The sequence below is a fragment of the Cervus canadensis genome, chromosome 17 (genome assembly GCF_019320065.1).
Source record: "Cervus canadensis isolate Bull #8, Minnesota chromosome 17, ASM1932006v1, whole genome shotgun sequence".
Classification (NCBI taxonomy): domain Eukaryota; kingdom Metazoa; phylum Chordata; class Mammalia; order Artiodactyla; family Cervidae; genus Cervus; species Cervus canadensis.
The window spans coordinates 7106992-7127219 of NC_057402.1; the positions used below are offsets into that span (position 1 = coordinate 7106992).

General features: G+C 69.7%; 1 protein-coding gene across 1 annotated transcript; it reads right to left on the minus strand.

Annotated features, from left to right (window-relative positions):
- Positions 1 to 417: 417 nt before the first annotated feature.
- On the minus strand, positions 418 to 19174 carry AKT1 (AKT serine/threonine kinase 1). Its single transcript, XM_043489979.1, has 11 exons — positions 18950 to 19174; positions 16149 to 16288; positions 7140 to 7268; positions 4608 to 4719; positions 4384 to 4531; positions 3920 to 4051; positions 3783 to 3848; positions 2697 to 2765; positions 2418 to 2543; positions 1889 to 2017; positions 418 to 1784 (listed from the first exon to the last, which is right to left on the minus strand). The coding sequence occupies exons 2-11, from the start codon at positions 16192 to 16194 to the stop codon at positions 1299 to 1301; spliced, it is 1443 nt and encodes a 480-aa protein (XP_043345914.1). The 5' UTR covers positions 16195 to 16288; positions 18950 to 19174; the 3' UTR covers positions 418 to 1298.
- Between the last annotated feature and the right edge of the window lie 1054 nt (positions 19175 to 20228).

Here is a 20228-nt window from a genome sequence, read left to right on the forward strand (position 1 = left end):
TTGGACACCCTGGGCCCCCTCCCAGCTGTCCCAGGCTTGCCGTGTGACCCCCGGCAGGCTGTCCTCTGGGCCTCTCGGGTCCCAGGGCCTGGCGGTGGCTGGAGTGTCTATCCTAGCCAGCAGTAGGCCCTGCAAGGTCTCGGTCCATCCTGATGGCCAGCTCTGCTGCATGGGTGGTGCTGCTGCGCAGACAGCTGTGCAGTCTGGGTGGCCTGCTTGAGGTGTGGGGCTGGGGTGAAGCCGTGGGCACAGAGGCAGCCAAGGCATTCCGCCCGACCCCCCAAGTGAATCCTGCCAGAGGCGGGTAAGGGACACCCCTCATGAGTCGTCCCCAGGCCTCCAGGCAGGATGCCTTGGGTGCAGGAAGGCCAGGTCCGCCCTGCGAGGGGGCCAGCCACCCAGCGAAACGAGCCGAGCCAGAGTTGAAAAGCAATTTTTATTGAAGAATTTGGAGGGAAAGTCTCATAATAGTAAAAATACTAAAGTTGAGTATAAAAAAACGCCTTGGTGCAGCGCAGCGTCTGGCCGGGAGGCGTACTGGGTGCAGCGATGGCCCCTGCAGAGGGCGTCGGGCAGGGCCGGGGCAACAGCGGGAGTGAAGCTTCTAGAAGGACAAGTGCTACCGGGGGAGCCATCGGGGAGACGGTCCCAGTGGGAAAGGGGCGCAGGGAGGGCTTTCTCCTGAGATCAGAAACCCCAGGACGCACAGACAGCAACAGGTGGCACCCGGCCCCTCTATCTCACCAGAGCCCCAGCCGGCCCGATCCTGGGGGCCGCCCTCCTGCAGCCTCCACTCAGCCCCTCCCAGAGCGAGAAGGGGGCTGGGCCAGCACCCCACAGTCAGACAGCTTCCAGGGCTGTGGGGCTGGGGGAGACAGAGGCAGCCGGGGACAGCTGGCCAGACGGACGGACGGACGGAGGGGCCACACGCAGGGCCCATGGGGACCCATGTGCACGCGGCTGCAGAAGTCCTCGTTTTCCTACAGGAATCTAATTGTTCCGAAGGCCGAGGCCGCGTCTGGAGAACTGGATGAATAAATTAAGAGAAACCGCAGAACGTCTTCCTCCAGAGCTGGCCAGCCAGGGGCACTCTGCCCCCAGTGCGGGCGGCCCTGCCCACAGCATGGGGCACCTCCCCATCCGTGTTGGAGGGTGGCGTGGTTCCATCCAAACACATCCAGAAATAAAAAACATTAAATACAGATCCTCCATGTGAGGCTTCCTCCCAATCCTCCGAAGCGTCCTCTGGAGCACGTGGCTGCCCGCGGCGGTGTCCTGAGCTCGGCCCGGTGGGCCCCTCAGGCCGTGCCGCTGGCCGAGTAGGAGAACTGGGGGAAGTGGGGCCTCCGCTCGCTGTCCAGCCCCTCCATGCTGTCGTCTTGGTCGGGTGGCGTGATGGTGATCATCTGGGCCGTGAACTCCTCGTCAAAATACCTGGTGTCCGTCTCAGACGTGACCTGAGGCTTGAAGGGCGGGCTGAGCTTCTTCTCGTACACATCCTGCCACACGATGCTGGCGAAGAATCGGTGCTGCATGATCTCCTTGGCGTCCTCTGAGCCCCCACCAAGCCGCTGCTTGGGGTCCTTCTTGAGAAGCCCCGAGAGCAGGGACTTGGCCTCCGGGCTGAGTGTGCGGGGGAAGCGGATCTCCTCCATGAGGATGAGCTCGAAGAGCTTCTCGTGGTCCTGGTTGTAGAAGGGCAGGCGGCCGCACATCATCTCGTACATGACCACGCCCAGCCCCCACCAGTCCACCGCCCGGCCGTAGTCGTTGTCCTCCAGCACCTGGGGGTGCAGGGCACGGGCTCAGAGGGCACAGGAAACATGAGGGCCTGGGGGCGGGAGAGGGAACAGGCGGGACCCGGGAACGAGGGCGCGGCAGTGCGCACCTCAGGGGCCAGGTACTCGGGGGTCCCGCAGAAAGTCTTCATGGTGGCACCGTCCTTGATGCCCTCCTTGCACAGTCCAAAGTCGGTGATCTTGATGTGCCCGTCCTTGTCCAGCATGAGGTTCTCCAGCTGCGGAAGTGGGCCCCCAGCTCAGCCCGCCTCCCGGCCACCTGGCGCCGCGCGCCCCGCCTCCGCTCCCCTCCCCCTTCCCCAGCCCCGCCCTGACTCCCCTCCCCCTCCACTCCCTACCGTGCTCCCTGGCCCCGCCCCAGTTCGCCTCCCCACACCCAAGCCCCGCCCCACTCCAGGCCCCGCCCCCAGCTCACTACCCAAGCCCCGCCCCCACTCCCGGCCCCGCCCCCGGATCGCTTCCCAAGCCCCGCCCCCCACTCCCGGCCCCGCCCCGACTGGCTTCCCAAGCCCCGCCCCCGCTCCGCCCCCGGATCACTTCCCAAGCCCCGCCCCCCACTCCTGGCCCCCGCCCCGACTCGCTTCCCAAGCCCTGCCCCCCGCCCCCGGCCCCGCCCACCTTGAGGTCCCTGTACACCACGTTCTTCTCCGAGTGCAGGTAATCCAGGGCCGACACGATCTCCGCGCCGTAGAAGCGGGCCCGGTCCTCGGGAAACACCCGCTCCCGGGACAGGTGGAAGAAGAGCTGCGGGACGAGAAGCCTGAGTGGGGCCAGCAACCTCAGCCAGGGCCGCGGGGCGGAGACCCTAACCTGATGGGGAGTGGGGAAGGTTGCCCCCCCCCACCCCGCCCCGAACACCCGGGGCTCAGAGAGGGCCGCCCCGGGGCAGGGCCCTACCTCGCCCCCGTTGGCGTACTCCATGACGAAGCACAGGCGGTCGTGGGTCTGGAAGGAGTACTTCAGGGCCTGCAAGAGAAGCAGAGCTGGAACCCGGCCCTTGGCTGGGCAGGGCGTCTGCCCTGTGGAGTGGGGGACCCCCCAGCTGCCCCAAAGGCCACGCCCGAGGACCAGCAGCTGCAGGTCCAGTGACCACGTGGAGATTCCCTGGCAGGACACGACCCACTGGCTCTCATGCGTCAAACCACAGGCAGCCCCACTTCAAAAGAAAGGCTTCTGATGGGATGGCCCGCTGGCTCATGAAGATACAGACGGGAGACTCTCCCCCATGCTCTGCTACATCCCCCATCCCCAGGGAGAGCCAGCGGGCAACCGGAGGGAGGGCAAGTCCGGATCTCTGCAGGACTTGAGGTGGCCAGTACTCAACCCAATGGAGGGTAAAGGGTGTGACAAAGCCTGGCCTTTTCCTCACAATCCTCTGGCAAGACAGAGGGGAAGGGGAAAATGAAGCGGATGACGCAAAGCCACGCTCATGAGTAAGTCTGGGACAAACAATGCCTGCTCTTAATGCCTAGCCTAACGCTTCTAAGCAGCAGCCGTCCGACCGCTCCCCGACCGCTCCTCAGCTCCCTCCCCTGTGCTGAGCACAGTGGTCCCTGGACGGACGAGACCCCGGGGGCTGGCCTGGTTGCCTGACTGCTGACCTGGGAGCACAGCCAGCCAGGCCTGGTGAGGGCTGGGGGTTTTCCATACATCCCTCCTGGGCCGAGTTCCCCCAGGACAGGGACTGCCTGCCGTGAGCCTCCCAGGAGAAGCACAGGAAGGCCGTGCAGAAGGGTGGGCATGGGGAGTGCGGCTTCCCGGGGTCTTAGCAGGACAGAAGCTGGAGCCGCTACCCACTCTGTGCACCCGCGCGCCCCGCACCTAGCACCGCTGTCTGCCCCTCCCGCAGGCCTGCCCACCATTGGCCAAGCTCTGAGCCTGCCGGGCTGGCAGGGAGCATGGGCTGGGGTTCCCAGCGCTGCGAGTCCACACCAGCCGCCCCACCCCCCCGGGGGGGGCCCAGGGGCACGGGGGGGCACTCACTGTCAGGAACGGGTGCCGGGAGTTCTGGAGAACGCGGTTCTCCGTGAGCGTGTGGGCCACCTCGTCCTGGAAGACAGGCCTCGCTCAGCCACCTGCCCAGCCCCGCCTGGCCCCTCACCCCCAGCCCCAGCCCCTACCTTAGCCACGATGACCTCCTTCTTCAGGATCTTCATGGCGTAGTAGCGGCCTGTGGCCTTCTCCTTCACCAGGATCACCTTCCCAAAGGTGCCTTTGCCCAGCAGCTTCAGGTACTCAAACTCATTCATGGTCTGAGGGCAGTGTGCAGGCACGAGGGTCAGGGGGCAGCACAGCGACTGCTGGCGGCCCAACAGTGCCAAGGGGGCCTGCGGCCTCCGCGGGCAGCCTTGGGGCCGAGCACAGTGAGGCTGGGGCAGTGGGGGGGGGGGGGGGTCCTTGGGAGTCCAGGGCTCAAGGGAGATTGCAGAGCTGTGTGCCCCGACTGGGAACCCTGGGGCTTGGGGGACAGGCTAACAGTACCCAGGCCTTCCTGCACCCAGCGTTCTCCCCTGCTCCCGTGCAGGGGCTGGGAGGGGGGTGTGGGGGCTGTGCCCGCAGGGCCCCGGGCAGGGCTGGGGCTCACCACACGGTGCTTGGGCTTGGCCAGCGACACCTCCATCTCCTCGGCCCCTGAGCTCTCACCGGGCGAGCCCGACCGGAAGTCCATCGTCTCCTCCTCCTGCCTCTTGAGCCCGTCCGCCACCGTCTGGATGGCGGTGGTCCACTCCTCCCTGTGGGAGGCTCAGGTGAGGCCCCCAGCTCTGCCCGGGGCCCGGGGCCTCCCCGGCGCCGCGCCCACACTCCTACCGCTCCTCGGGAGTCTCCACGTGGAACGTGCGCTCGATGACTGTGGTCCACTGCAGGCAGCGGATAATGAAGGTGTTGGGCCGCGGCCGCTCCGTCTTCATCAGCTGGCATTCTAGGGGCAGGAAGCACCTGTCTGCACAGTGTCCTGGCCCACCCGCCGCAGGCCAGACCTCTCCAAGCCTCAGTCTCCCTCCCCGTACAAGGGGGCCAAAGCGCCCCTTCCAGCTGGGACCCTGCTGAGAGCTAGGCGGTGCCCCCGAGGGGGTGTCTGTGGCTGGGCGGATACATCTGCATGGTCTGTCCTTTGGTCTCTGAGCTCCCCAGCTGCCCAGGACGTGGCCCTCAACCAGTAGGAGGGTGGGGGGCCTTGGGGGGCCTGAGGACGGGCCAGCGGGGAGGAGGCCTCATGGGAGAGCAGCTCCCCAGCTTCCCGAGCAGGAACGTCCCACCGCTTTCCCAGCCGCAAGAGGACCAGCGGGCTCCCCGCCCTGTCTCAGTGCAGGGCCAGGCCAGGGACGGAGGCTCGTAATGACTCACCCTCTGGAGCGGCTGCCTGCCCACCCCTGAGGCCACCTGGGCTGCAGCCTCCCCGCACTGCTGCCCGGACCCCCGCGTGCACGCAGAGGCAGAAAGAGGCTGGCAGGCCTGGGAGCGCATGAACATCTGGAGCACGCGTGCCCCAAACGCACTCACACCTGCAGCAAAGGAGCTGTGGGTGTGCCCGGGGCCCAGAGAGGGGCTGGGTTCCAGCCCGGCCTGTGCGAGGCAGGAGGGGGCCTGGGGCCAGCGCAGGGGCCTCCGACATTCCAGTGTCTAGGCCCTGGCAACCGCGAGGGGCCCCGCCAGGCTCAGCCGAGTGCAAGGAAGCAAGGAACAGTCTGCCAGGCTGGGGACCAGGGCGGGGGGCTGGGAGGGAGGGTGCTGGGGGCCCACGTCTGCCCGCGGCAGGAGAGGGAGGAAAACCTGTGCGGCAGCCTGCTGGGTCCACACACCCCGCCTCCAGCTCGCTCAGCCCATCAGAGACCACCAGGAGTCCCCAAGACCCAGGCGGCTGACCCATCCAGGGCCTGACTTCTCACCCCCCACCCCGGGAATCCCTCCCGAGTGAACAGCCCCTGCTGCAGAGGCCCCTGCAGAGCCGCCCAGCCCCTCCCTCTCGGTTCTGCTCCAGAGCTCCTGCTGCTGCTGGCCTAAGGCCTGGCTCAAGGCCCCTGCCCCACCTGCTGCTGGAAGCCCCTCTGGGTGGTGCCCACCTCCCCTGTGTATCCCGACAGCCCCCACACTCCCCTGCGCTGGGGTCGGGGAACATTCCCGAGGGACCTCCTCCCCCATGAGGTGGCAGCCGCCCCTTGGAGCATCCTTTCCAGGCCCGAAGCCCCCAGCCCAGCCCAGGGGGCCCCGTGGGGAGCCCAGACGCGTGGCCACGGGGCTGCCAGGACGGGTATCTGCCTCCTCCCCGCACCCTCCCCCGCCGCTGTTCTACCTGCTTTGCAGAAGCCTGAGGGGCCTGTGAGGAGGGTTCAGGGCTCAGGGGAGCCAAGCCCTGGTAAAGCACCCCAGGAGCCCCCAGCCAGGGCCTCGTCGGAGGCAGGGCCTCTGCTTCCCCCACTGGAAGCCCTGGGGTGGGGTGTGTCGGCCAGGCCTCCCCTGCAGCGTGGACGGGGCCAGGTACAGCAGCGGGGGGCGGGGGGGGGGGCAGGACAACCAAGGGACCAGGCTGGCCCCCCCCTGGGGATCTGCAGGCACAGAGGCTGGGGCATGGGCCACGGTGCTACACGCCCCCCCATCCTGCACCAGAACCCCGGTCTGATGCGTGGTGGGGGAGCTGGCGGACCCCGGGCTCCCAGCAGCGAGGGTGGAGCCAGCCGGAGTGTGGGGGGCTTACAAGGGAGCCAGGGATGGGACCGGGACCGTGCTCTGCACCCCAACAGCAGGTGGGCGGGCCCCGGGTCTGCCAGTTAACAAGTCATCACTCACCCACCCACCAGGCCTGTGTCCCGGGCCAGCCCTGGGCACAGCACCCTGAGCTGGAGGCCCTGCCTGGCCACCCATCCTCACGCCTGGGTCCCCCACCACAGGTGGGGTCATACCTGCCATCCCCCTGCAGGTACACAAGGCCACGGTAGCACTTGCTTTAGAAAACGTGCCCGTCCATTGAGCCTCCTGAGGCGCCCAGGCCAGCAGTGCCGCACCCACCCAGCCCGCGCCCCGCTGAGGTGGGCACACACGCCCACACGGGGCTGGGGCCTCTGAGAACCTGTGCCTGGCTGGCAGAGGTCCCCGAAGCTGGTGCGCGCCGGCCTGCCTCGGGTCCGGGCCTTGGGGAGAAGCCCTAGGAGGCCCGTTGCACCTCTGGGGCGGGTGGGGAGCACTCCGCCCCCAACAAGCCCCGGGCGTTGGCTCAGAGACCCCCGCAGCCAAAACCGGCCACTATCAGTTCCCTGGGGCTGGCGGCCCAGACGCCGAGGCTGGGGGGGCCCACGAGGGGCTGCAGGCGCGTGGGGACCCCTGCCCCGGCCGCCACGCACTTACGGGCCACGGAGAAGTTGTTGAGGGGCGACTCTCGCTGCTCCAGGTCCTGCGGCCGCTCCTTGTAGCCGATGAAGGTGCCATCGTTCTTTAGGAGGAAGTAACGCGGCCTCCAGGTCTTGATGTACTCACCTGTGGATGCGGCAGGCGTGCATGAGGCTGGGCCACGGGGCCCGCACACCCTCGTCCCTGGGGTTGAGGGCCAGGCCAGGCATGGACCCCGATACCCGAGGGTGGAGGGCAGGCCAGGAGGGCAGGGCTTGCTGTGGGAGAGCGCCCACCTCTGATGGAGAGCCCACCCTGGCCTGTGTTGGAAAGGGGTTCAGGTGGGGGCCTGGACCTGATGGAGGCCGGCCTAGTCCTAAGGGCCCTCCAGGAGTCTGGCGTCCAGCGCCGAGCGGCCGGCACCACACCCGGGCTTGCCTGGCAGACGCGAGCCCACCCTCAGCAGGCCCCCAGGGTGGGCACTCGGAGCAGAAGCCCCTGCCCATGTGATGACCCTCCTGCCATCCGGGGGTCCCAGCGTGCTGTCGTGAAGCCAGGCCCAGAAGGCCCTGCGTCCCACCCACAGGTCACCCAGGTCCCTAGGAAAGTTTCCCCCCAAGTTCTGCAGCATCAGCCACACACGGGCACTCGTGCCAGAGAACCAGAGCAGATGTCCTCTGTGACGTCCCAGCGACTGCCATTTTTCATACTGACACCCAGAAAAAACGTTTCATTTCCATTTTGCCGAGCAAGGAGTTTGAACGACAGCAGAGAACTTACTAATTAGGCGCCCACGTTGGCAGAGGGCCACCGGGCGGTGGAGGGGAGGGGGCCAGGCTTTCCTGGACGCGGCCACCTGGAGGCCGGGCAGGACCCAGACCCCCTCCCCTCGCCAGCTCCTCCGCCCCGGCCCACCCCCACCCCAGGCCTCTGGGGCATGCGAGGGCCTTGCAGCCGCTCCCCGCCCTCCTCCAGGGATCATAGGTAGGGGTCTCCTCCAGACCCAGACACTGCTGACCCACCTGGGAGGGCCCAGGAGGTGGCCGGTGACCTGCCCCCACCCCGGCAGCATTTAGCAGGGTACCCACCCAGTCCTGAGACCCAAATCCCAGGGGAGGTGGCCGGCACGGTGCTTCCTGTCCCAGGGCTGGGGCCCCCTCGACAGCCTGTGCCAGCAATGGGGGAGGAGGGCGGGGGGGTGCCGAGCTGGCTGGGGGCCGCCCACCACCCGCCCGCCGCCCGCCCCACCCGCCTGCGTGCCAGTCTGGAGCTGTCGGCCCCTGATGGAGAGCCTCCCGTCCCGCCAGCTGCCGCTCCCCGGGACGCTAAGTGCGCGGGGAGAGCGATGCGCGCCGCATCCGAGCAGCCCTCAGATCCATCTTCATTCACCAAATGCTGCCGCCCCCACCGCGCCCAGCGTGGGCCCCCAGTGCCGCGCCCCATGCGGGCCGCCGGCAGGCCGCCCCATGCCCCAGCCTGGGCCTCAGACCCCGCCGCGCCCCCAACCGTGGGCCCCGCCACCCCCTGCCCACTCTTCCCCCACAAGCCCACCGCCAGGGCCGCGTGGGCTCTGGGACCCGACCAGGGCAGGGCTGGGGTGGGCAGCGGGGGGCCAGGCAGCCCACAGTGGAGGCGACAGCCAGAGGAGGAGGCGACCTCTCCCCGCACCTGCCTCGGGCCCCCAGCAGCGGGCACACAGACCCCCGGAGCAGGGGCAGGAGCCCTGCTGCAGCGCGGGGATGGCGGGGGGAGGCCAGGGCCGAGGCTCGGAGACACACAGACCCCGTTCTACAGTCTCTGGGACGCTCCCGCCTGCAGACGTCCAGCCAGGCGGTCACTCGGGGGCCGCCAGCTGCGACCTGCATCTGAATGAGCTCGGCACAGACAGGACGTGGCGGGCTGCTGGCCCAGGGCCTGGCCACGGCGCGCCGTCCTCTTGGCTGTGACACTTGGGGGCCGCCGACAGTTGGGGGGACAGCAGGACAGACGCACGCAGCCCGTGCTGGGGACAGACGGGGAAGCCCAGGGCAGGGCCCCCTTCTCTCCTGCCTGCCCAGGGCCTCCCAGTGTCCCCAAGTAAGGTCTGCCAAGGGGGACCTTCCACCACGCCAGCTCATCCCCCAGCTACAGGACCCCCAAGGAAGGGGGGGTTCCTCTCCAGCATCGCTGGCCTCCCATAGCCGGGCCGGGGACCGGCTCAGGGACAGGACGGACGCAGGCTGACGGCCAGCCCCCCACATCCCCCAGCACGTCTCCCAGTGTGAGTCCCAGAGCGCTGTGGGTCAGGGTGCCCGGGCAGGAGACCCAGAGGCCGAGACCCGAGCTGTGGGCCGCGGGGACGCAGCGCGCAGCCTCCCAGTACCCAGGCCAGCTGCAGGTACAACCTCCCCCGCTGGGGGTCTCGGCCACTTTGAGCCCCACCCCAAGCCCCCCGCACGGGCCTGAGCCCCCGAGCGGTCCTGAGTCCCCAGCTCTCGGGAGATTGCTGGATGAACGTGTTGCCACGGCAGTGGTGGGTGGCAGGCGGCGGCTGGCAGGGGGCCAGGCGGCACCGCGCTGTTCCGCCAGAGCGGAGCGAGCCCCAGCAGGCCCGGGGAGCAGGCGCCAGCTGACGGCGGCCCCCGCACGGTGCCCCCGCCCCACACCCATCGGCCAGTGACAGCTACCGCGTGCCAGCCAGCCCGGCCCGCACCCGGTCACGTCCCCACATCCCCAGGTCCCGTCCCCCCGGCAGGACACCCAGCCACGGACGGTCAGCACACGCTGAGGGCGGTGCCAGGGCGGGGGCACAGCCCACCCCAGCGGGGCCTGGGGCTGCCGCACAAACCACACCGCCGGAGCCTTGCTCCTGGGGACGCGGCGCTCACGAGGTCCTCCTGGGGGCAGAATGGGCAGTTCGGAGGAGCGGAGAGGACGGGTGTCCAGCCCCGGCCCAGCAGAGGCGATGGTGGGGGAGGGCGCGCCCCCACATGGGCCCTGAGCCTTCCCCGGCGGCCCACAGGCAGAGAAGGGGGAGCCCCATGACCAGCCGCTCTCGGGGGAATCCGAGGCCCAAGACAAGGGCTCTCGAAGTCACAGAGAGGCAGCTTGGGGCCAGAGTCAAGGTCCCGCTGCCGGGCCGGGCCCGCTCCTGGACGCTGAGACGCCGTGAGGTCTCTGGTTCTGACATTGAGCGGGCAGGGCCCAAGGCGCATGGACTGCAGAGGAACGCGGGGAGGCGGGGTGGGAGACAGGGGTGCCGTCAGGGGGCACGCTGGGCCCCCCACACCGAGACAGAGAAGAAGGCCCTGGGGGCTGCCCTCCCGCCTCCCGCTGTCCCAGGGCAGCGCCGGCCTCGGGGCCTCTCGCCAACCATGACCCACCCCTGCCCCGCCTGCATGCCCGCCCGGCCTGGACGTTCACCCGCCTGGCCACCCTCTCCGAAAACCCCGCCTCCGCCCTGGGCACCACACGTCACCCACTGCACAAGCCAGAGAAAGTGGCTGCCCTGACCCCGGCCCGCCCTGAGCCCCCCACCACCCCGGCTCCGTCCTGGGGCCTCTGCCCGGGACACGGCGCCCCCTGCCCAGCCCACAGCCCCGGCTCTCGTCTCCCTGTCCCCCAGCGGCCGACAACCCTCACCCACGTCACCCGCCGAACGGCCACAGGGGCGTCTGGGGGCCTATGCTTTCGGGACGGGAGGGGGCAGGGCAGCCCGCGGGCCTGTCACTCCACAGCTTCCTCCTTCAGCTGCTGGCCTATGGGTCACAGGCCCCGGCCCTCGGGCAGGGCCACCCAATCACATGCACGCACGTGCTGGGTTTCCAGAACATTTCCCTAGGGACACACCTCTCACCCCTGAGCCAAGAGCCCAGGATGGACCCAACCAAACCCAGGAAGCTGCCAGGCTCCCCGGGGCAGGAGAGGGGAGTGAACAGGCAGGAAGCATGGCTTCCGGGGGGGCAGGTGGGGGGCAGCTGGGCCCGCCCTGTGCCCACGGCCCCCGGCCCGCCGGCCCAGGTGCTCAGAGGGGGCGTCTAAGCAAGCCCAGCCTCCCCACGGCCAAGGGGCTCCGAGCACCAACGCCCCCCGGAGAGAGCACCGCCCACATGGCAGAGGGGTCAGGGACCTGGGGACAGGTCGGGGCCCCTGCCACCTGGCCGCCCGCCCCCGACCGCTCCCCAGCGTGGAGCCCGTCGCAGCGGGCCAGCCGGGGGTGGCGGCAGGGCTGGGGCACGCGCCCCCTTTGTGGTCAGCAGACAGCACCGTCCCCACGCCTGGCCACGCCCGCCCTAGCCCCGTCCCCTCCAAGCTCCTCAGAGCCCCTACTCAGGTTCCCCACGCACCCAACACCCCAGCCCGGGGCAGAGCAGCAGGTCCTCGTGGCCAGAGGGCTCCTCTGAGAGACCGGCCCCGTGTGGGGGCCCCGACCCTGTGGGGACCCCGCTGAGGCCTCGGGGCCGGCGGGCCCCGCGGGCAAAGCCCAGGATTCAGGGAGCTCAGCCCTGGGCGCACACCCAGCACCCCGGGGACCCCAGCCCACAGCCCCAGGGTTGGCAAGAGCAACGGCACACGTAACCAGCGCCCCCATCGACTCCAACATTCCTGAGACAGGAGTCTGTTATTTCTGACGGTTAGGGAGCCGCGTGACGCAGGCGGGAAGGCAGGGAAGGCGTGGCCGCATGGGGCGCACGCGGGCCGGAGCCCGGGGCCCTCTGCCAAGCGGCTGGGGGGCCAGGTCCGGGGGGGAGCCCGCCCGGGAGGAGGCGCACGGGCAGACACCGAGGGCACCCACCCCGCGGGAGCAGTCACGCGAGGCTCCCGGGGAGGCTGCTGGCCGTGAGCCTGGCCGGGGGGACGCCCGCACCCCCACCACACTTCTAGGAACTGGCCTGGCACGACCCGGCCCAGGCTGCCCCGAGGACTGCAGTGGGCAGGACGCCCTCCCCGACCCCGTAGGGCACACGCCGTGCTCCCAGGGGCCAGGGCCCTCCCCGCTCGCCAGCGCAGGGCCAGGAAGCAGACAGAGGCAGCGTCTGAGTCTAGGGACCCGGGGCTGAGGCGGGGATGACCCCTTACCCCCAGCGCAAGGACGCCCGAGCTTCCTCTTTTGTTGTTTGTTTTGAAGGGAAAATTCAGCCCGCTCACAAAACAGGAAACTCGGCCCCACACCGGCCCGCGGGCCTCAGCCTCAGCCACACGCCCCGGCCCGGGTCACCACCCGCAGGCTGGGGGCGCCCTCCAGGAACGGCCCCGCCCAGGCGCCGGCTCCCACCCTTGGGGTTGGCCGTCTGCTCAGAGAGGCCCAAGGGGACCACCCGGGCCAAAGCCACGGCCCCCGCGGCGAGACCCGGAGGGAAGCTGGACGCGCCTGGCTGGGCCAGAGACACGGAGCCCGGGGGCCCTTTCCAGCCTGGGCGCGGCACAGGCAGCGGCCCCCCTCCCCTGGGGGTCTCACGAGCCCCGTGTTCTGGCCAGCAGAACTGCGGCCTCCTCGAGGGGAGCTGGGCTGCACCCTCAGAGCCCCGCCCCGTGAGAAGCTCAGGCCTGCAGTGGGTGGGAGGGTGTCAGCACGTGGGCCCACCCTCTCTCCGGCCCAGAGCCAGCGGAGGGAGCCGGTGAAGCCCAGGGCGGGGGCCAGAAGCAGGAACCAGCCAGGCCGGGGGTGGGGCGGGGGAGGAGGCAGTGCGGCCCAGAAGCCCACTCCCCACCAGGAGGCCTGAGGCAGCTCAGTGAGCTGGCAAGGGCCTGGACCAGGGGAAGGTCCAGGCCAGCCACGGGCTGGGGTCGGGGCAGAGGCAGGCCTGAGGCGCCCCCGGGACCAGCCCCCCCACCCCGAGCCCGAGGAACACGGGGCCCCACCAGGCGGACCTCACTGGGGGAGTGGGGGGCTAGACCCAGGAAGGGCAGGGTACCCCGTGCCCCCAGGCCGGCTCTCCACCTGCCTCTCTGCCCCTGCCTGCCAGGCCGTGGCGTGGGGGCTCCTCCTGGACTGCAGGCCAAGTCCAGGCAGACTGCCTCCTGGAGGAGGGCTTGTTTTTTCAATGGTCCACCTTGAAAACTCAGGACAATGCACATAAAAGACCCAATCTTTGCAAAGTGGCCTTTGTGAGCCACAATGAGCCCACCATTCCCCAGCACCCGTGGCTGGAGCTGAGAAGCAACTGCCCGCCACTCGGGGTGTCCACCATGGCTGGGGGTGTCTGCCCGCCACTTGGGGCATCCCATTTTGCTCAGGAAGTCAGCCTGCTCTGGGACACCCACTCGTACTCGGGACGTGCAGGTGTCTCTCAGGAGACCTACCCGCAGTCCCTGCAGCCCCACTTGGCCCAACCTTCGTCCTTCCCAGCCCCTAGCAGCTTGGCCGCATGCTCCCCGGGACGCCTGGGGATGCGGAGGCCCGGAGGCCACGCCTGGGTGCTGCAGGGCAGAGACGGACGCTGGCCGCCAGGCGGGCTCTCCTCTGCCTGCTTGGCTGCTCTGGGCCAGAGCACGCGTTGTCAGCGATGCAGTCCCTGAAGGGCAGGGGAGGAGCCAGACCCAGGGGTCTGTCCTACACGGACCCTGGCCACCCACCCCTCAGCTCTCTGCTTGGTCCCTAAAGGGCCGCTGCCCTTTGCCCACCGGCCCGGGGCTGGACACAGGGCAGACAGCACAGCGGGCGGCGCAGGCCCGCAGCAGCCCCCCGACCTCCGTAACAAGAGGCACCGTGGGGCACTCGGGGGTCTGTGAGGAGCTGGGGGACAGTCAGAGCCCCCCACTCAGAATCAGGCCCCTGGCGGCGGGGCTGGGGTGGGGAAGGTGGGGCCTCCCGCCACTCCCGGCCCCGGGCCCCCACTCCACAGAGCCGCCCCACGGGGGGCCTCGGCGTCCTCCTCCAGCCGGTCCTGAGAGGTGGGGACAGGGCAGGGCTTCTGGGACGGGGGGAGCACACAGGAGCAGCTGACAGCGCCCCCTTCCAGCCAGTCCGAGGGGCTGGACGTGCACAGCCGCCCGCCTGCGGACCCCCAGGAGGTAACCCCCCGGGACAGAAACACGAGTCCCCCGTGGCCTGAGAAACTGCACCGCCACAGCCCTCCAGCCCCAAATCGGGGTCATCCTTGATCCCCCCACCCCGGCCGTGATCTCCGCCCCTTTTGCCCTTCCACCCCAAAGTGCAGCACACAGGGAGAGCCTGTACTCAGGGGGAGAACAGATTTGTGGAAGACGCGTGGACGTAGAGAACAAGACGGTGGTGACACAAGGGTCCCCCGGGGGCACTGGGGGGCGCCGTGGGCATGGACCCGGGGCACCTCCTATGTGGCACGGCCCCTCCTGGGCCACAGCGGCCAGAGCGCCCCGCCACACCACACACCGGCCGGAGGGCACGTGGGCCAGAGGCAGTGCGGACGCAGGACCTGTCAGGCCTGTGGCTGGCTGCGCTCCGCCCGGGGGCCGGGGGCCCGCCCCCCCTGCTCCCCCCGCTCCCCCCGTACAGACGGGGACACCAAGGCCTGAGGACGCGACGCACTTGCCCGTGTGGAGACCGACACGGTGACGGGGCGCTGCCTGGACACCCCCCGCCCCTCCGGAAGGCACACACCCTGAAGGGCCCTCTCAGACTCACCCAGGCAGCAGAGGGGCGCTTCTACCCGAACCGGGCTGGCCAGTGGACCCCCAGGAGCTGGGCCAAGGGCCCCGGCAGCCCTGACCCCGGACACCTCCCAGGTCAGTCCCTGGTCAGTCGACAAACGCTTGCCAAGGATTCAGAGGCCCTGGACCCCGGGATGTGTCTGTACTGCCGCCAGGTGCAGAGGGCAGGACAGGGACTCAGGGCAGTCTCAGCCCTGACCCCAAAGAGGGCGACGAGGTGAGGAGACAGGGCGGCACGTGCTGGGGGGCGGGGACCAGGAAAGGGTCAGCTCTGGCGGAGGGGACCCAGACGGCCGGCCGCTGCAGGAAGCCCTGGCGGAGGGGGGGGCTGGCCACGGACCACAGGCCCCTGCAGCCGCCCCACCTCCGTCCAAAGGCCGAGCACCGTGCCCCTGGCCGCTGCCGGAGCGAGCTCTGAAAGCTCATGCTAACCACATCCGTGACCCCCGGCTTCGCGCCCCTGCAGCGCCCAGCGTCTCGTCTCCCCTGTGCTTCCCAGCCTGCTCTGCGGGGCGGCTCCCCAGGTGCCCACCTGTGCCGAGGTCCGCCTCCCAGCGGCCTGTGGGGTCCTGAGGTGGGGAGGGGACAGCATCCCCGGAGGGCGTGCATGAGGGGTGGGGGGCTAGTGGCTAGCTAGTGTGGAGTGGCCAGAGCTCTGGGAGGGAGCCGGTCTGCAGGAAGGGGAAGCTGGGGGAGCGGGTGGTGACTAGCCAACCCCCGGCCTGGAGCAGGAGAACATGACCTGCCCGGATGCCTCAGACACCTCGACACCAAGCCTGTCCAGCCCCCCGGCCGCCTGTCCAGCCTCTCCGGGACAGAAGGCAGTGAGGCAGACAGGGCTGCAAGGTGAGGCGCCCGGGACCAAGCTCCATCCCACCGGCTTCCCGAGAGCCCCTCCCTGGGCACAGGGGCACATGGGCGAGCAGGGGGCAGGCTGGGCGGGGGGCAGGCCAGGCAGCCTGGCAGCACCAGCGCAAGCCCGCCCCACGCCGGGCCCCAGGCAGTGCGGAGCCCCCTCCCGCCCAGAGCCCGGCCAAGACTGGCCCTGGGCCAGGCCCGCCAGCCCTGCCCTGCCCTCAGGAGCCCTCAGGCAGTGCCCTGGGCCGCCAGCGCGCCAGGCCTTGGATGGGCCCCAGTCCTCACTGCCTTCCAGGAAAGCGGGTGGTTCTCCCCGCCCGCAGCCTCGGCCAGGCGGCTGTACACCGGCCTGGGGTGTGTGTTCCCACCCGGGAGGCCCTGCGGGGCTTGTGTTCCCCAGGCCTCGGGGACGCTGGGCCCTGGAACCGCCCCTGGGCTGCTCCCAGAGTCCAGGGAGGCCCCGCAGGTCCAGCAGCCACAGCCCAGACCGCCCCCAGCCCCCGAGGAGCCACAGGCCCAGCTCAGGGCCCTCAGCCGGGCCGGCCCGCAGAGACTGACCTCGCTTGTGGAGCCAGCCCTCCTTCACGATGGCCACGTCGTTCATGCTGCTGCGGCTCCCGTGGGCCTACGCGGCCCAGACCTCACTCTCGCGCCTCTCAGCGGGGTCCACCCCGCGCCCAGGGGGCCGCCGACAGCCTCTGGAAGAAGCAAAGGGAAGCATGAGGCGGAGCTGGGCCCAGGAACACTCCTCGGAGTTTCAGGTGCGCCCAAAAGACCCGTGGCGCCCGGGGTCTCAGCCCAGGCGCACCCTCCCACATGACCTGTCCCCCTTAGCCTTCAAGCCGCCGCCACCCCCCACACGGCCTTCCCACCCTGGCTCCAGATCCCAAGTCACTCACACGGCTCCCCCACCCGGGCTGTAAGCCCCCCTGCCACCACCCCTCCCGCACCCCAAAGCCCTCAGAGCTCACTGTCCCCCTCTCTGACCATCCCTACCTCCCCTGACCTTTGTACGAATGACTCCTGTCCCCAAAAGACCCCCCGTGGTATATCCCAGCCTCCCTAACCTGCCAACCCAGTGGAGGCCCTCTCTTCCAGGCAGTCCCCCTGACTGCTTCGGCCCACACCGCCTGCCCTCCCCAATCCCTTGGCGAGGGCACCCAGGTCTCCCCGTCCATGGTGCTCCTGTCCCGAGGCGGGGGTTCCCGAGCAGAACCCAGGCCGCCTCCTCTCAGCCCCAGACCGGGAAGGAGAGGAGTTCCAGCGTGGAGAAGGCAGGGCCAGGCGTGCAGGCGGCTGCTGCAGACGAGCCGGAGCCCTCCAGGGTGACACGAAACCCCTCACACACCCACCCCAGGCCCCTCCTAAACCTCAGCGCCCCCGCCGGCCTGAATCCGGTTCATTCATTCGGCCAACATGGACCAGGCATCTCTGGTTTTGCCAGGCTCGGCACTGGGCACTGGGGACAAAGAGAGGTTCAGACGAGTCCTGTCTGTGAGGAGCACCCCGTCCAGGGTGGTTACAGACCCATAATTACAGCATTCAGGAGGCAACTAATCGGGGAGGGGGGACTGTACAAACACAGGGGCCCGGCACCCGCCCTCCGGAGGCCCACCAGCAGCCTCCTCGTGAGCAGACACTTTGGCCATTGATACTGTGTGGCCCACCCCGCTGCTCCCCTGCTGGACGAACTCCTAGGCACCCCTCAAAACCCAGTGCCCACATCACCAGTTCCGGGCATCCTGGGAAACAGCATTCTCCCCATGAGCAGTCCTCTGCTACCGTTCCAGTCAGGCACTCATGAAGGCAGGTCTGAAAAGACTCCTCTCTGGGACCCTCAGGCTGGGCAGAGACCCCTAAGTACCTCCGCCATGGTATATACGTACATATACACTCTTCCTATACACACTTCCTATGTGCATTTCCCACAGCCCACCTTACTCGGCTCCTGGAGAAAGCCGCTGTGCACTGTTCATCCTGGGCTAAACCTGGAAGGGCAGGGGGACCCACTCACTGCTTTGCGCCTGACATAAGGACAGGGAAGCCGCTCTCCGGCCCCCTCAGTGGGCCCATGGGCAGGCGTGGTGAGGAAGAGCGGAGGAGGGACCACCAGCGATGGGGCTCAGAGCCGGCCTGGCAGGCACAGGGGGCTCTGGTGACACTCCAGTGGGCGTGGCCTGGAGGCAGAGGGCTGGACTCAAAGACCTCTGGCCGGGACCCCACCCCCACGGGGCCAAGCGGGTCTGCTGCTGACAGGGCCAAACAGCTGTCGAGAGCCCCGCGTGTAAAAATATATCTGCGCACACACAGGGCGATGTGCCTGTGCAGAGAGGTGTACACCGAGCCGGGGCCTGGGCCGCCTCTGACGGGCGGGCGGCTGGGAGGGCACCTCTGCTTCCGCGGCTTCGGTCCTGCCAGCGCCTTCACCACGAAGCTGAATTACTGCTATGACTGTTCAAGTCACGACCTTCCAAAAAAATAACAATCTCTGCTCTGAAAGGCCCCCTCCCTTGGCATCCAGAACACCGGTTTATGAACTAGATGTTCAGCTGGGGGGGAGGGGACCAAGCCCCACCAACGCACCCCACTCTTCACTTGGAGCAGAGGTCCAGGGCAGCCAGGAGTGGCCTGAGCAAGGTGGGAGGGGGCCAGGGGTGAACGTCGGGAGTGGGAGGGGGGCTCCGCCGGCCACAGAGCACAGGCCCACAACCCCAGCTCTGCCGGGACCCAATCCCACCCACCAAGTTCGCCAGCTGCCCCAGGAGCCCCCCAACCTGGGCCAGGAGCCCCAGCCTCTGGGATGGGTGGGCAGCACTGCGGAACCCACCCAGCTCCGGGACCAGTCTCAGGGCCCAGGAAGGCTGCAGTCCTTTGTGGGAGGGCCTGGGCACCCAGCCACCACGGACAACTTTTTGTCCATGGGAAAATGAAGTCCCTTCCAAGGGCCCACCCACAAACTTGAACGAGAGCCGGGTCGAGTCTTTTCCCCGGGCCCCCGAGCACCCAGTGTGCGCCGGGCCCCCGCTGGCCGGGTGCCCCGGGAGCCCTCGGCCGCCACGGACCCCCGGCCCCGGCCCCCCGGCGCGCGGCCGCACCCCTCCGCCCCGGCCCGGGCCTCGCCCGCCGGAGCCGCTTCCCCAAGGTCATGCGGGAGGCCGGGGCCGGAGGCCCGCCACCCCGCCGCCCGCCCGGCCCGCGCCCTCCCCGCCCAGGCCGCGCTCGGCCACTTCCTGCTCCCGCGCCACCATTCCGGCCGCGCGCGGCCCGCGCCCCGGCCCGGGCGGCCACGAACAAAGCGGCCCGGCCGCGGGGAGGAAATCCGGGCCCCGGCGGCGGGCGGCGGGCGGGCGGGGACTCACCGGGCGCCGCGTCCGACGAGAGCGCGGGCCTAGCCGGGCCGCGGCCTCCGGCGCCCGCTGCTCCGCATCCCCGCGGGCCGGCCGGCCGGGGCCGGGCTGGAGGCCGCGGCGGGCGCTGCTCGGGCGGGCCTCGCGCGCCGCCGGGCCCGGAGCTCGTGCGCGGCCGCCGGCTTGCTCCTCGGGATGCGCTGGCTGCGCGGCTGCGCTGGGCCGGCCGCCCGCCCGCCGCGCTCAGCCCCGCCGGCCCGCCCTCTCCCCGCCCCGCGCCCGCCCCGCCCGGCCGCCCGCCCACATCCGCCTCCGCCGCCCGGGGCGCCCCCTCCGCGGGGAGCGGGAGCGCGCGGCGGGAGGCCCTGGGGCCGGGCCGGGCCGCTGGCGGAGCCCGGGCTCTCCCGCCCCGCCCCGGGGACTATGTCCGGGCCGCGGCCTCCCTGGCCTCAGTTTCCGAGTCTTGTCCGGGAGCCTGCACTTCTCGGCCCAGTCCGGCCCCGACCTTGTTAACAGGGCCGGCTTTCTGCCTCCCTCCGGCGGGAGCAGGGCTGGAGTGTGGGTTAGTCTGACTTTTAGAATATGCCCCAAGCTGGGAAGCCGGGGGCTCCGGGGCCACGGTGGGCCTAACAGACCCAGTCCAAGGCCCCTGCCTAGCGCAGGCCCCTTGGGTGGGGGTGGGGGGCGTGCAGGAGGCTAGCTGGAAGGTGGGCAGTCATCTGTCTGTGGGCTGAAGGCTTGCTTGGGTCTGGCCCTGGGCCGAGCCCTGGAGTGACATGGGGTCCGGGCCCTCATCCCTGGCGGGGGTCTTCCAGAAGCGCCCCTCCCCAGAAGGCACACACAGACATCTGGCAGCTACAAAAGTGAATAGGGAGCTCAACGTGGGGACCAAGAGAAAAGTGGGCCACAGGGCCCAGGGGAGGGGCGTCATTCAGTACACCTGGCCTGGAGGGATTCCCCCCCTGAGTCGGTATAGACACCCAGAGGGGGTGCAAGAAGGCGGGCTCCAGAAAAGGGCTGTGACAGCTTGAGGCAGCCCGGGGCCCTCCCTGATGTCCTCGGGGGTCCCGGGCACTCGTGGGGCACTGGGGGCCAGCGAAGGGGCCAGCAAGACACTGCAGACAACCCCCCACCGACCCCTCCCTGGGCCCTGCGGAGCACAAGCTCTTCCAACAGCCGCCCCTCCCCCACCCCCAGGCCTCCAAGTCGACTGCAATCCCTTCGCTTAAGGAAGGCTTGTGGGCTACCTTCCTGGTGTTGGTGTGTATTTGGGGAGGAGGAAGACATTTTT